This window comes from Lotus japonicus, chromosome 1 (assembly GCF_012489685.1).
Source record: "Lotus japonicus ecotype B-129 chromosome 1, LjGifu_v1.2".
Lineage (NCBI taxonomy): Eukaryota > Viridiplantae > Streptophyta > Magnoliopsida > Fabales > Fabaceae > Lotus > Lotus japonicus.
The window spans coordinates 34308225-34323266 of NC_080041.1; the positions used below are offsets into that span (position 1 = coordinate 34308225).

At 31.0% G+C, this 15042-nt stretch overlaps 2 protein-coding genes across 3 annotated transcripts; both read left to right on the top strand.

Annotated features, from left to right (window-relative positions):
* Positions 1 to 1010: 1010 nt before the first annotated feature.
* LOC130734503 (glutaredoxin) lies at positions 1011 to 4719 on the top strand. 2 transcript variants are annotated; one of them, XM_057586950.1, is made up of 4 exons: positions 1011 to 1937; positions 3005 to 3093; positions 3738 to 3836; positions 4388 to 4719. In XM_057586950.1, exons 1-4 carry the CDS (start codon positions 1837 to 1839, stop codon positions 4471 to 4473), a joined length of 375 nt encoding a protein of 124 aa, XP_057442933.1. In that variant the 5' UTR covers positions 1011 to 1836; the 3' UTR covers positions 4474 to 4719. The 2 variants fall into 2 exon arrangements, 1 of the variants encoding a protein (XP_057442933.1); XR_009017972.1 differs by having other exon boundaries at positions 1525 to 1937; positions 3738 to 3969.
* Positions 4720 to 10894: 6175 nt separating this feature from the next.
* Positions 10895 to 14727, top strand: LOC130734500 (anthranilate phosphoribosyltransferase, chloroplastic). The gene is made up of 10 exons (XM_057586948.1): positions 10895 to 11143; positions 11249 to 11392; positions 11493 to 11654; positions 11755 to 11838; positions 12051 to 12239; positions 12877 to 12967; positions 13076 to 13135; positions 13286 to 13404; positions 14094 to 14228; positions 14317 to 14727. The coding sequence occupies exons 1-10, from the start codon at positions 10955 to 10957 to the stop codon at positions 14350 to 14352; spliced, it is 1209 nt and encodes a 402-aa protein (XP_057442931.1). The 5' UTR covers positions 10895 to 10954; the 3' UTR covers positions 14353 to 14727.
* The last annotated feature ends 315 nt before the right edge of the window (positions 14728 to 15042 follow it).

Consider the following 15042-nt stretch of genomic DNA (forward strand, 5'->3'; position numbering starts at 1 on the left):
CAGATTTCGTCCTTCAGGAATGCACTTTATAATAGACCTTTAACTTTCACTATGCTTGAGTAGAACATGATTCCCTCAGTAGAGGATACATGTGGTCAACACAAATAAATTATAAGGACTTAGTTGAAAAGATTATTAAACATGTGGACCATATTAATGTGCAAAAACGAAAGTTTGTTAAGAATGATTGTTATTTTTTATCAATGAAGATATATTGTAGCCATATCAAATATAATTTCATTTAGGAAGTTTATTAAATACTTCATTGCATACTACATTTTTATTCTATTGTAGATGAGTGCAACAATGATATATCTCATAGGAGATTATAAACTCATACTAAATATTATTAGAAAACATATTTTAAATTAAAATTATAACTATTATCGACCAAAAATTTGAAATTAAACTATTTTGACAAATAAATTTAATTAAATTATTCTATTATTTTTTATAACTAACATGACATGCATAACATATTTAATATATATCTCCTAATTTAATTAACTTAGTTTTTAATATATTTAATTTATTTATCATCATATATGTATTTAAATGGAAAAACTACTCTATGATAATTTTAACTATCAATAATTATTTAATAACAAATATTTATTATTTTAAATATATTTTATCAACCAAAAAAATCTATTTTATCTAAATTAATTAATTATAAATATTATTTATAATTAATTAATTTTAATTTAATTAATTTTAATTCTTAATATTTATCAACTCAAGTTATTTTTTTTAAATTACAGCTATTATTATTTAATATAGGATTTTTTGTGAATATTTAATGTAGGTAGTTGAATAGCTTTTGATAATACAATTTTTTTTTCAGTTTTTAATCTTATTATTCAATATATTTATTACAAAGATAATTTGTTATTACTTAATGCATTATAATACATGCAATCTTTACTAATGTATTTAATGTAATAGTTCAAGTGTGCTTTACTTATATATATAGATATAGACTAGTAGAAAAAAATGAGTAAACAACCATTTTGGTCCTTGACTGTGTTCACTTATGACGGAGTGGTCCTCATGCTTTGAAAATGAGTGTTTTTCATCCCTGAATGTGCTGCTGTCGGTCAAGTTAGTCATTGGTTCAGTTTTCCGTTAGCCCCTCAAACAGAAAACACCACATGTCACGTTTTTTTACACGTTGGCATCCTACTTGGCTCCTTATTCATATTCCCTCAGAAACTTCACTGTCAAACAAGTCCTTGGATAGGTGTCGATCCTCTATTGGATGCCAAAGTCGGGCAAATCAGTCTTTGCCAGCTTCTTTTAGAAACCAAGCGTTTCTTCACCTCTTACCCATCAGATAAACAGCCAAAAACACAGAGAGAGGAGAGTGAAGAACGGCTGAAGAACCCTAGGTTTCTACTCCATTGCAAACGCTATGTGGTGTTTCCGTATGAGAGACTAACGGAAAACTGACCCAATGACTAACTTGACCGACAGCAACACATTCAGGGATAAAAAACACCTATTTTCAAAGTATGATAATCACTCCGTCATAAGTGAACATAGTCAATGACCAAAATGCATGTTTACTCAGAAAAAAACTAAAAATTAAAGACCAAATTTGCGTTGACACTTGACACTTGACAAGAGCAAATAAAGCAGAATTCCACCATATCACAATCTGATCGCGGTACACGACGACGCCGTGGTTTCTAATTTTGTTCTGTTTTCCTCTCAATCTACGTGCCATCCACCAACATCAAATTTCCAACACCTGTGTGTTCTGTATTCTAACACCTGTCAATTGCCAGAAGCTTCAAGATTTCTCATCACTGCGTTTTACCCTCTCTTGCTATATTAATGGGGTCTGCGTTTAGTTCAGGGTTGAGCAAGGAAGAGATGGAAACGATGATGAATAAGGCTAAGGAGTTAGCTTCCTCTGCTCCTGTCTTTGTCTTCAGGTATGTATTTCACTTCAATCTCATCTTTTTTTTTAATGATTAAGGATGGCTTCAATGTTAGGCACTAATTGAGTAGTGTATTTATCTAGTTCATTCTACTTGTCAAACTGCAATTAATTTTTGAGTATGTTTGGTTTGGTATTAAATGCTAACTTGATTTCACAATAGTATGATGATAGTACCAACAATTATTAGAATTTGAGTGGTCTTAATTCAACTCAAAAGTTAGTTCGTGAGTTAATGGTTGTTTTATTCTTTAAAAAACTATCTTGATCATATCTCTAGTAGAAACCTGGGACTTCTCAACACACGTTCTCACGCCTAACCCAGCCTCTGGGTTGGATATTTGGAGTGTGAGATTTGTAGGATCGAACAACCGAGGGTGGATATACGGGTGTTATTTACTTAACGGATCTAGGATAGACTCTAATATCATATTAGAATTTGGAGATCTAACTCAACCCAAAAGTTAGCTCATGAGTTGAGGGTTGTTCTACCTTTTATTAAGGTTATCTTGGTTATCAATGTGTGACTTTTCAATATCAACAGAGAAACTAGAATTTTACGGTTGAGTTTAAGATGAAGAGGAGAAGCAGAATTTTGCCACTTCAAGGGAAATTCAAACATACATTAGGTTTAGACCCAAAACCACGTTCATTGAAAAGCAACAATAGCTAATGTTTGTTCAAACTCACATCCAATCGTGGTTTATTTCAATGTAGTATACCAATTGATATGTACTATGTAGTGTTTGGCAAGTATCATTTTTCCACTGATCAGATTCTAATTTTAGAATTAGTTTGGTTTCATTAAAAAATGGAGAAATTTGTGTACAATTTTCTTTCATTACTGAGATTTTCCTCAATTGTACTTTTTTCATTTTTATTTCCCAATTCTGACTTTGGTAGTTGCAACTTTGGAAATTGATTGTGCATATATGTCCCTTTAGCTTTAAATACCAATTGGTGTCTTACATTTTCACTCACCCTTATTTTTCATTTTGATAAAACAGCTTCTTTTTATTTTTTATATCTTAATAACCTATATTGTAAGTTTTGTTCTGGCAGTAAGACTTACTGTGGTTACTGCAAGCGGCTCAAGGATCTCCTCACACAACTAGGAGCAACCTACAAGGTCATTGAATTGGATACAGAACGTAAGTGTGCTTTAAATGGAAATGCTCTCTCAATGGAATTCTTGTTTGTTCCATTAAATGCGTGGTTAGAGACCAGTTAAATGCAATATGAATGAACTTTTAAGTTTTATCTCAATTTATAAGAACAGTTCTCTCTTTTATTTTTCTTAAACTACATGTTAACATCCATTTGCTATTCAAATTAGTCTAGTGTTGGTGTGAGGAGTTTGAGGACTGCTTTTGTTGTCCCTTCTATAGGTTTTGCCTGATATTGACCCTTTCTTACATTTGAAGTTTCCCAATTAGATGGTTAGATAACTGTGGAGGTGAATTGGTTGCTTCTGAACACTTGTCTGATAGTTTATGCATGACAGCACATGTCAGAGTTACTTTGGTTTCTTTTTTTCTTGACCAGCAAAAGAAAATTTATCAATAATCGTAAGAGTATCATCTATTTTTTGATACTTTTCTATTTGCATCATGATTTATGCAAATATGTGAACTTTATCCCCCATTTTATATCCGACTTAGAGTCTAATGGTCTATTTTCTTCTGCCTAGAGAGCTAAACATTACTTTCAGGAAACTAATTTGCTACCAATTCTTCGTGATGCCTCTTTTTTGTGATTTCGTTTTCAAGAACCTAATTTGCTATTAATTTTGAAGGTGATGGAGATGGTATTCAATCAGCTCTAGCTGAGTGGACAGGTCAGAGGACGGTGCCAAACGTGTTCATTGGAGGAAAACACATTGGTGGTTGTGACAGTAAGCCCCCCCCCATTTGCTATTAATTTTGAAGGTGATGGAGATGGTATTCAATCAGCTCTAGCTGAGTGGACAGGTCAGAGGACGGTGCCAAACGTGTTCATTGGAGGAAAACACATTGGTGGTTGTGACAGTAAGCCCCCCCCCCCCTCCCTCCCCTCTTCTTTTTCCCTCTTTTGTGCCAATCATTTTCAAAGATTTGGATCTCTTGACAAAATTTCAACAAAAGCAAACTTGTGGAAACTTTCACATAAGAGGTTCATCTCACCTATTTCATACAAATGAAGAGAGAAATAGATACAAAGTTTCACCACAATAGAACTTAGGAAATTTTCATGTGACAGCTGACACCTCTCAACTGTCTCATACACCACATTTTCTCTATATCTCTTTTTTCCTATCACATCACATTGTATATCTCATCTATCATTTATCTCTCTTCTCTTCGTATCTCACATCAGATGTTTACATCACTTAATTAGTTAATTGGATCTACACCAAACATTTCTTTTTTTCATCATCTTTCTGTATGGTACTATCTTGTCTTGCAGCTGTTTTGGAGAAACACCGGGCAGGTCAATTGGTTCCCCTTCTCAATGACGCTGGAGCCATTGCCAATAACTCTGCTCAGCTCTGAAAATCCACGGAATGTTTTCTTCTATAAGCTGAGAAAAGGAAAACGTATATGCTGAAATTCTGAGAATGTTTTGTATGGATATAAAGGGCAACCAATAAGCACTGTAATGTGCTCTAGTATGGGAAAGAGGAATCCTCTTGTGACAATAAGAGGAAACCTAATCATTGTCATAAATGTGTGTATGTAACATCAAAATCGAAAATATGAAATTGTGTGATTATTTTTAATGGTTATTTAGTTTTTGCAGGGATTGCTAGCTTAACATTTTTTATATGGAGAATTGCTAATTACATTCTGTTTTGGTGAAAAATGTGTGTTATACATGTAAAATTAAAACAAAAATTTATTGATATTTTAGTCATGTATACTTTTATTTCTTTAATGAACAAAGAGGTTAGAAAATTTTAAATTTATCGAATAAAGAGAATTTCATATTCTAATATTATTTTATAGGTGTTTTGGTACATATATTCTAATATTATTTCATAGTTAATTGTATTCATTATTAATAACTTTTTAATTTTTTAATTAAATTAGGTAATAGTAATATTTTGTGTAACTGTGTGTATATATTAATATTCGGGGGTGTTTGAGGAAAATTGCACTCAAATCTTACCTCGTGAGTGCATTGTCATATCTCTATTAATCAACTTTTTTTTGAAAAATCTATTAATCAACTTAAAATCACATAAGTCCTAGTAGAGTGTGGAGAGAGAGAAAAAAGGTATTGCACCGTCATCCCTGCCGGATCTCCTCCCCTTTTGGTGGGTCACCCTCTTCTCCGTGGATGGTATTAAGAGAAATAAGCTACAGCTTAAAGCCTCCCAAGAAAAAAATTAGTTACTCACTATTAATAAATTTTAAACAACCAAAGTATAAAAAATAAGAATTATTTATTTCTTAAATATTAGCCAACTAAAAAAGGAAGTTAGACCAATATATCATTTTTTTTTAAATTAACTAAAAGGTCTTATCACTTATTTAAATAACTATGTGGAAAAAGGGTTTGCATTGGCTTTAGAATCCACAAAAATGATGGCCATTGAAATCGATATAGAGCCAAAATTTCGTGAAAAACGTAAAATTCATAAAAAAAAAGCTCATTTTGATAGAAATACTTGTAACTAGAAATAATACTCGTGCGTTGCATGAGTTTATTTACACTACTTTTTTTAATATAGTATAAAAATTATTACAGTGTAATTAAATTTCTTTTGTATTAGTATTAAATTAATTTTAAAAACTTTGGTTGTAATATATTTTATTGTTTTGGGTTCTCTGTTTTTAAGTTTATTATTGTGGTTTTAATTGCAGAGGTGTTGATTTATCATATATCCGGTTGTAAACATTGATACTCAATTATTGTCCCCATATGTTATTCTATTTTTCAATCATAACTAATCTTTAAAAACCAATTTAATAATTTGAAAAATCCTTAAGTGAATTTAAAATATTTTAAATCAAGTAATGAGGTTTTAATATAATTTATAATAACATATTTTTTTATACTTTTTTATCAACAATAAAATAATTTTAACTTTTTTTTAACTTGAAATAATTTTAACTTAAAAATTATAATTGAAATAACTTTTTATTACTTGAAATAAAATAATTATTTTTATTTTTTGTGCTTCCTCAAGTTATTTTTACTTCTACATAATAGATCAAAAATCATATTAATTTTTTTTTCAAATAATATACACATTCGATATAGTAATAATAATATCTTATAGAGACATTGTTTTTTAATTTTCAACTATTTTTTCGATATTAATTATTAATAAATATTTTTTATAAGTAATAAATAGTAATAATTTTTTTTTTATTTTTTTTTTAATTTCTCAACTTATGATTAATAACTAATAAGATTTATAATTATTATTAACAATAATGTAAAGAATATAAACAAATTATTATTAACAATCTATTATTGTTATTAATGTAAGGTAGTCAATTTCAATTATTATTATTTTTTAAAAATTCACCTCAAGTTGTAATGAATAATTAAAATTTAAATAATTTAAATATTTCATTTTAAATAAGAGAAATTGAAAAGTTTTAAATTTTAATATTTACTTTTAAATATGAGAAATTGAAAAGTTTAACAATTAATAATTAATATAATGAATAATAAAGTTGATGTAGTTTTTATTTTAGTTTTCAATTTTTTTTATTTAATGTTTTTAATTCAAAATAAATTTACTATTTTTTATGTGTTTAATGTTATTTTTTCAAGTCTGCTTTACATATATATATATATATATATATATATATATATGAAATTTTTTTATTTTAAAAGTTTTTAATCTAAATTAATTATTAATAAATATTATTTTGTTTTTAATTTTGATATTTTAAATTTGTTAAATGCAAAGCTCAAGTCAATTTTAAGTCTATGAATGTTGTTATTTAATATAAGTAGTTGAATAGTTTTTTATAATACAAATTTTTTCAGTTTTTAATTTATTAAATTATTTATTTTTTAATGTATTTAATATAAAAGTATGTGAGCTTTTATGATTTAATGCATTTATTGCATGCAAAAAACACAAGTGTGCTTTACATATATACTAGAAATAATACCCGTGCGTTGCACGGGTTGATTTATAATATTTTTAAAATTATATATAATTATTATAGTTTTGATAAATATAAATATAAAATATGTTTAATTATAAAATATAATAAATTAAATAATAATGGAAGTGAGACATTCATTGAATAGAATTAGAGTTCTCTAGATCTAAATAATTAATATTACTCAAATTAATAATTGATATTTAAAAAAAATACTGAAACGCAATAAAAATGAGAACAATCTTCTCATTTAGATAATTACATTGGATCACAACAAACCTTATCTGTTGTTCTCTACCACACCCTTGATTTACCAAAAAGTTCGTCACAGTGTTTCCCTCACGCAATACATGCACCACACCAACACACTGAATTACAAAAATCAGATGATCTATATGATTAAATACATTTTTCAATTTCCATGACCTCCTATCTCCCCTAGACACTCACCCAACCACTAAGGAGGAATCACTCTCAACCACCACATTTGAAAATTTAAATTGCTGAAAAAATAACAAAGCATGTAACACTACTTGAACCTTCGTCAAAAGCTCACAACAATCCAGTTCCTTTTGCAAAGTAACCACAAAACCCCGCCAATACCACTTACCATTGGGTTCCCTTTCGCGCCTCATCCACATTAAACTTCAAAATAGTGGCTGGCGGTTGCTCCCAATACACTGTTCGTGGCATCTTTTGTTTTCGTGGCCATTCGATACGCTCAAAGCCTCTAGCAAACTATTCCAAATTATATGGACAATCATTCCACTTCCCCTTGACCCACCAAACACACAAACCAAGCAATAGTCTCATATATGTTCAACACAAACAACTTTATTATTAAATACGCATGCATTTCTTTGTAGTAATTGATATTAAATAATTAGCACTGAAGTAGACTTAAAATTTTATTCATTTAAAAAATATAGAAAATCATTATGTGAATTTGAAAGATATGAAATAAAGTAATAAATTTTAATATCTTAAATAAGTTATAAAGACATATTTTTACACATTATATCCACAATAAATTAATTTTAACTTTTAAAATTATAATAAGAAATGATTTTATTAGTGTAAAGAATTATTTATTAAATTTAAACTTATTAAACTTTGGTCATAGTTATTTTACTCCGTTATTCTTTTTCAAGTAATTTCTACTAATATATAATAGACCAAATATTATATTTAAAGAATTTTTTCAACGAATACACACATATTATAATTAATGGTAAATACCTATAGAGCACCACTTTTTTATTTAAAGACAACATTTTCTTAATTATTTTTTAATAAATATTATTTTATTATATTTAATTTTAACTCTCAATATTTTTTTGTGTATCAAGATATTACATAGTTTTATTTTAACTTTCTCCCCTTCAATTTATGATTGATAATTAATATTCTAACATTTTTTAATTAATACTTATAAATATTTTTTTATAAGTAACTGAAATGTATAATTAATAGTTAATACAATTAAAAAATGGGAGTTTTTTATTATTTAATATATTTTCTATTTTTACTATTTAATATATAGTACAACCATATGATTTAATGTAGTTTTTTTTATAGTTGATGATTGTTTTCTTGAAATAAAGAAATAATAAATGGGTAATGTAAAAAAAAAACTCAAAATTTAGTTTATAATTTTATTATTTAGTATAGGTAGCTAAATTAATCTTTATATTTAATTTATTTAATAAAAAATTATTACATAATTTAATTCAAAGGTTACATTATATTGGCATGTGTAAAGTCAAAAAATAAAAAGATTGACATGTTTCAAAAGTTACATTATATTGAATGTTAAATAGAAATTTAATTTGGTTAACTTCATTGTTTAATGTATTTAATACTTATAGCTCAAGTGAGCTTTACATATATATATAGATATAGATATAGATATTAGATAGATAGATAGATGAGAACACACATTCACCTGAAGAATCTTTTCGTATTGAGTATTTTTATACATATTAGATCTATCAATTAATTCTATTGAGAAACGATTTGAACAATTTTTACAATATATGAGACCATTTTTGGTTTTTTATTTGATACCAAAAAATTTAAATATTTAGATGAGGATGAATTAGTCTTGAAAAGTTTTTAAGTTTTAATGAGTATTCTGATATTGATGGTTTTGATTTATTTTCAGAGTTGAAAGTACTAAGAGAAGTGTTAACAACAGAAATGAGCACACTGATTGTATTGAGTTATAAAACATAAAATCTATTGAGTCAACAATGTTACAAGATAGTTTGAACGTGTTCGCTATTTTATCTATTGAAAGTGAAATGTTAGAATTATTTAATTATAAAACTCTGGTCAATGATTTTGCAGGTAAAAAAGTTAGAAGATTAATATAAAAATAAATATTTTATGTTAAGTTTCTTAAAAAAGGCCCATTTAACATTTTCGCCTAAGGCCACAAAATGTCTGTACACGGCCTTGCCTCTTCTATGGAGGCTTTTCATTCAGTTTAGTATGTGTTTTCTCTAAAATAGGTGGTTTTATTCCACATCAGATTATTTTGCTATTCAAATAAGTGAGTTTTTTTTTCAATTAGTTTGAGTTTTTGTCCCTTTTCATTCTTCTAGTGTCTTGGGTACTTTGGAAGTCCCATGCATCCGCCCCCACTATCATCTTTTTGCCACCCATGTTGTGTGCACCACCTCTGCTTGGAACCTTTTTCTGCTTGCCCTCGCATGTCACCACCGCTTATGGCCTCCACCCACCTCCTCCAGCCTCTATATATAGTCTCTTCTACGGCTGCCACCACCCACCTTTGGGCTATGTCCTTTCACTACAAGAAAAATGTCCATTATTGATGGCCAAAAGCTATCAATAACCATGAAAAATCATCGGTAATGTTTAATTACCGATAACCAAAAGGCAACGGGTATTGGCTTAGTCAGTATTTTTTTCCCGAAGGATCTGAAAAGTCATCGGTGCCTTACTGATGGTTTTTTTTTTGTCGATAGCTTATCACCGACTTTTTTCGTTAATTATTAGCCATGGTTGTCAGTAATAGATTTGGTCTGCACAAAAAAACTTCTTTTGTTGTGAATAAAATTTGTATTTTCATGAAAGTTTCATCCATAAAAATAGCATTCTTATCCGCAGCAAATATAGCATTTTGCATTCCTATGAACTTTAAAACTTTCATTATTCATAATTTATACAATCGTAAAATTAAGAATGTAAACGCTTATTTATAGGTTACCAACGATTTTAGCACTTTTTAAAGATACTTATTTGTTATCTCAAAAGAGAAGTAATGTAAAGAAAAGGGGAGGAAGATATAAGAGAAAAAGAAATGGAAGTGCACTAAGGATTACATTGTGGATAATTGACTTGTTTGAAAGATAAAATATTTACCCGTATTTATAGTAATCCATTTAGTATCTTAAAATCGTAAAAAAACATTTAATTCTTTCTCCATTTAGTATGTAAGATGATTTATAGGAAAATGAATTAGGAGGATATAAAGTCACTCAAAAGAGAAAGTTAAAAACCTAAGAGAATTGCTTTAGTAGAGCATGATAGAGTCTTGTATCTGACAGGTCGCAGGTTCGAACTCCTGTAAATTTCCTTTAATGAAGTAAATGTAAATCTTTTATAAGTGTTTTTTGAGCCCGACAACTTTCTCTACCTTAGACTTAGACTGAGACATCATCCTCAAACCCTTATACGTGAAAAAACCTTAAAATGGACCATGAACAAAAAGAATGTGCCCACCTTCACATTTTTACCATTTTTAGGCAAGATTACCAAATTCCACCCAATCATGTGCTCCCTGGTCCTCCTACTACTTGTTGTATATATGACTAGACTCATTCCTCTCAATTTTGACAAATGTAACCCAAAAAAAATAAAGTAAAACCAGAAAACCACTATGGTTATGGCACAAGCTCTCTTCTCCACACTCACTTCTTCCCCTTCCTTCTTCTTCACTCACCACCGCGTTCCCTCTCCCAATCTCACCCTCCTCCGAACCCCGCCACTTCCCTCTCCGATTTCCCACCGTGTCTCCGCCGCCGTTTCCTGCAATGCTGGTGTCTCCTCCATTAAGTCCGTCCCTCAGGTCAATCAATTCATTCTTTCACGGTTAATCAATTTCATCATTACTTGTCTTCAATTCCGTCGATTGAAATTGAAGTTGAAATTGAAATTGAAATTTCATGTGCAGCTAATTGAATCGTTGATTAATGGCGTTGACCTGTCGGAAACCGAAGCCGAAGCGTGTCTTGATTTGGTCTTGAATGAACCCAATGAGGCATTGATTAGCGCTGTTCTTGTGCTCTTGAGAGCAAAAGGGGAAACATTTGAAGAAGTAACTTTGCTTTTCTGCTTCACATTCTATATTTTATGCCTAATCTATCATGAAAATGTTGAAAAAAATGGGTGGTTATTGTTGATTTTTTGTTGTTTAGGTTGTGGGGTTAGCGAGGGCTATGATGAAACATGCAAACAAGGTTGAAGGTTTGGTGGATGTGGTTGACATTGTGGGCACAGGAGGGGACGGGGCGAATACCGTTAATATTTCAACTGGGGCTTCCATTCTTGCTGCTGCTTGTGGGGTTAAAGTTGCAAAGGTTTTGTTGTGTTGTCGTAGCGCGAATCTGTTATTATTATTATTGATTGAAAGTGTGTTTTGATGTGTGGTTTGTGTTTTGTTTTGTTTCCTCGCTGCAGCAAGGAAGCCGTTCGAGTTCTTCTGCGTGTGGAAGTGCTGATGTATTAGAAGCTTTGGGCGTGGTTATTGATTTGGGCCCTCAGGTTAGTGGGGGGGGCAAATATCTCGGTTACTACCTTTGTTTTGTGGAAGTTGATAACATGTGCTAGGATTGTATGTCTCATTCAGTAGTACATTTATGGTTAGTTGTATAAAATGATAGGGTAAATAGTGCTTGCTGGTGTGTGTTTTTGGATATCGAACTGGTTATCGATCAATGCATTTGGCCATTGATTTTTCTGTTCTTGCAAACCAGGGGGTAAAAAAGTGTGTGAATGAAGCAGGAATTGGGTTCATGATGGCACCAAAGTATCACCCGGCAATGAAGATTGTCAGGCCTGTGAGAAAGAAGCTGAAAATAAGAACTGTATTCAATATATTGGGTCCCATGTTAAATCCAGCAGGGGCACCTTTTGCAGTTGTAGGAGTGTACACTGAGGACTTGGTAAGCTCCATCATAGATAATTGATCGGTAATGTATTCAAATTGATAACATTTGCTGAGTGAAGATTGATTGAAATAATTGGGTTGCATTGAAATTTTGTAAATGAGTTCCATCCTTCCTCTCACATCAACCTATTTTAGCTACTTTTGATATTCTAAACTTTAAACATTGATGTATGAAGCAAAAGGGCTCTGACTCCAAATATTGACCTGGTCGGACAGTACTTTGCACCAGTTTTAGACCGGTTTTTTCATTAGTTTTCCCTGATTTTGAGATCAACGGATTCTTTAGGGTAAGCATTTGAACCAGTCAGTTTGGGTCAGATTTCAAAACTAAGGTTTCTGCTCAAATCAGAACTTCAAATCGTCTAGAGTCTTACCCTTTTTTTTACTAAGAGATTGTAATTACAAACTGAATTTGACATGTTTCAATTATAAATAAACTTCATGGATTATTTAGTTTCCCCCCTTAACTTACTTTATAAACATTTGTTTTTGTTTGCTAATTCCTTTGTTCCTTTTACTAAAAAATAAATAAGTGAAGGAAATATAAATTTAAAGGTTTAGAATCTCATTCTTGCTGCTTTTCTCTATCTATGTCGTCCCTAATAAGCCATTTGTCTTGGGCTTTTGGTTAGGTCATCAAAATGGCTAAGGCACTTCATAGATTTGGCATGAAAAGAGCTTTAGTTGTCCACTCTGAAGGTTTGGATGAAATAAGTCCTCTTGGTAAGATATCTTGCAGTTTGGCATCTGGAAATTGTTTATTTGAAAGACATAGGTATTTGAATCTGATTTGTTAGGTACCTTCTGATCTCTTGTTTGTGTGGCATACAGGACCTGGTCTAGTGCTTGATGTTACTCCAGAAAAGATTGATAGGTTCTCATTCGATCCCTGTAAGCATATGATAATTGTTAATCTTTTATCTGTTTCTGTTGCGAAGTAGTTTGGTAAAGCTGACTCACATGCGAAGGTGCTATTATGGATCTTTCATTGAAAATACACACTTTAATGCATTCTTCACATCATGTTGTCTATTGGAACAGTGGATTTTGGCATTCCGCGGTGCAATCTTGAAAGCTTAAAAGGTGGTGACCCAGAATACAATGCAGCGATTCTGAAGCGTGTTCTAGGTGGGGAGATTGGGCCTATTGCAGATGCTTTGGTGAGTATCTTTGGTTTCTATGATCATTTAAAATTCTGAGAGAATGTTAGCTCAGCATGATTGATTGGAAGGTGCGGTGGCCTTGGAAATGTGGAATGAAAATATATAATGATGCTTTGACTGCAAATTCAGCTAGGAGCTTATGATATTTTGATTGAGATGGACTTGTTCCCTTATATCTTAATTTGACCTTGTTACATTAAAACTGTAATTAATTTATCTTCCTTATTTTTTTACTGGCTTAAAATTTAGCTCTGATTGGCCTCATCAGGATTCAGGAGATGAAACTTGTGTCTTTACTTGGTTTTCAAGAAATGAAATTTACCATGTAATTGTGTCAGTAAGCTCCTTCGGCAGCCTTTTTTTTTTTTTCTTTTTCTTTCTGCATAGAAGATTTTGCGTCTTAACCACATGAAAGTGATTCTTGATGAAATACGGGCAGCAGTTGTTTGCATCTATACTTTTATCCCCCACCCCCCTAAAAGTAAAAGTTCTCTTGTAACTCTAGAGTGCTATTTTACTGAATTCCATTCAAAGGCAGATTCTCTATTGTTCATTCTGTTTCAATTTTCCTCGGAAGTAATGAAATTCATAATATGTCCTGCATTATATATGGTTACTTATCTTTCGCTCTATGAATGCACTTGTTTTAACATTTAATTTTGTTATTATGCACCAAAAATGGCTAGGTTCTCAATGCAGCAGCAGCTCTCTTGGTTAGTGGCTATGTAAGCAACCTAGCTGAAGGGGTGTCTATGGCGCGTGAAACACAACAATCAGGAAAGGCTCTCAAGACACTCAACTTGTGGAAGGATATCTCAAATGTGAGTTTAACTGGTTCCTGCATCTAGACATCTACTACTTTGGTTGCAATTTTAGTTAATTTTCTTTCACCTCCTTTTGTTATTGCAGAACATAAAAGATGTCGCAGACATGGAATATGCCTGAATCATTTTACTATACTCAGGTTTGATTTTTACAATAAACTGGATTCATACCAGAGGAGCCTGGAAGACCATGCTGTACATTTGGTTGTATTACTGAAGAGATGTACACAAATAATGTAATTTAATGTTAGTTATAAAAGTATTTTATCCTTCAGTGCTGTGGGAAAAGGTCACAGGATAGGAAAGAAGGATAATAAATTAGGCTGTTTTCATTTCAAAAAAATATTTGCACAGAAAATAGATTTATTGTTTTGTTTTTTACATGAACTTTGACATTTGTTGTTAAATTCTCGTGGACAAAGATATCCTCGTCCATGGGAATAGAACTTAGCCCTTGGCTTGGTTTTGCAACATAAGAGTTTGGGTTCGATCCTCACTCCACCCTATAGTTGGATTTTTTAAAATTGTCACATAAAATGCTTACGTGTTCGCGACTCAGGATGCTGATTGTGCAATTATCTGCCATGTAAGCATGACATATCCTATTCGTCATATGCCACATCACTCCCATTTTAACAGTTTCTTCCTCGCTATTTCATTCAATACTTACATTCTTGTTGATTGTAACCTTGAACAACTAACCTTGCTTTGTTCCTTGTAAATGTACCATCTTCGTCGAGCTTGTTTCTAAAAACCTATCTTGCTCCAATGACTATCTTGTCTTCTGGTTCTAGAACAAGGGTCCATATAT

What these genes read in the sequence shown, in the direction of transcription:
- LOC130734503 (XM_057586950.1), top strand. Translation starts at nt 1,837, where the DNA reads ATGGGGTCTGCGTTTAGTTCAGGGTTGAGCAAGGAAGAGATGGAAACG. An exon ending in CATTGAATTGGATACAGAAC is followed by an intron (nt 3,094 to 3,737) that starts GTAAGTGTGCTT and finishes TTAATTTTGAAG; the next exon opens with GTGATGGAGATGGTATTCAA. An exon ending in ACACATTGGTGGTTGTGACA is followed by an intron (nt 3,837 to 4,387) that starts GTAAGCCCCCCC and finishes CTTGTCTTGCAG; the next exon opens with CTGTTTTGGAGAAACACCGG.
- LOC130734500 (XM_057586948.1), top strand. Translation starts at nt 10,955, where the DNA reads ATGGTTATGGCACAAGCTCTCTTCTCCACACTCACTTCTTCCCCTTCC. An exon ending in CCATTAAGTCCGTCCCTCAG is followed by an intron (nt 11,144 to 11,248) that starts GTCAATCAATTC and finishes TTTCATGTGCAG; the next exon opens with CTAATTGAATCGTTGATTAA. An exon ending in TGTGGAAGGATATCTCAAAT is followed by an intron (nt 14,229 to 14,316) that starts GTGAGTTTAACT and finishes TTGTTATTGCAG; the next exon opens with AACATAAAAGATGTCGCAGA.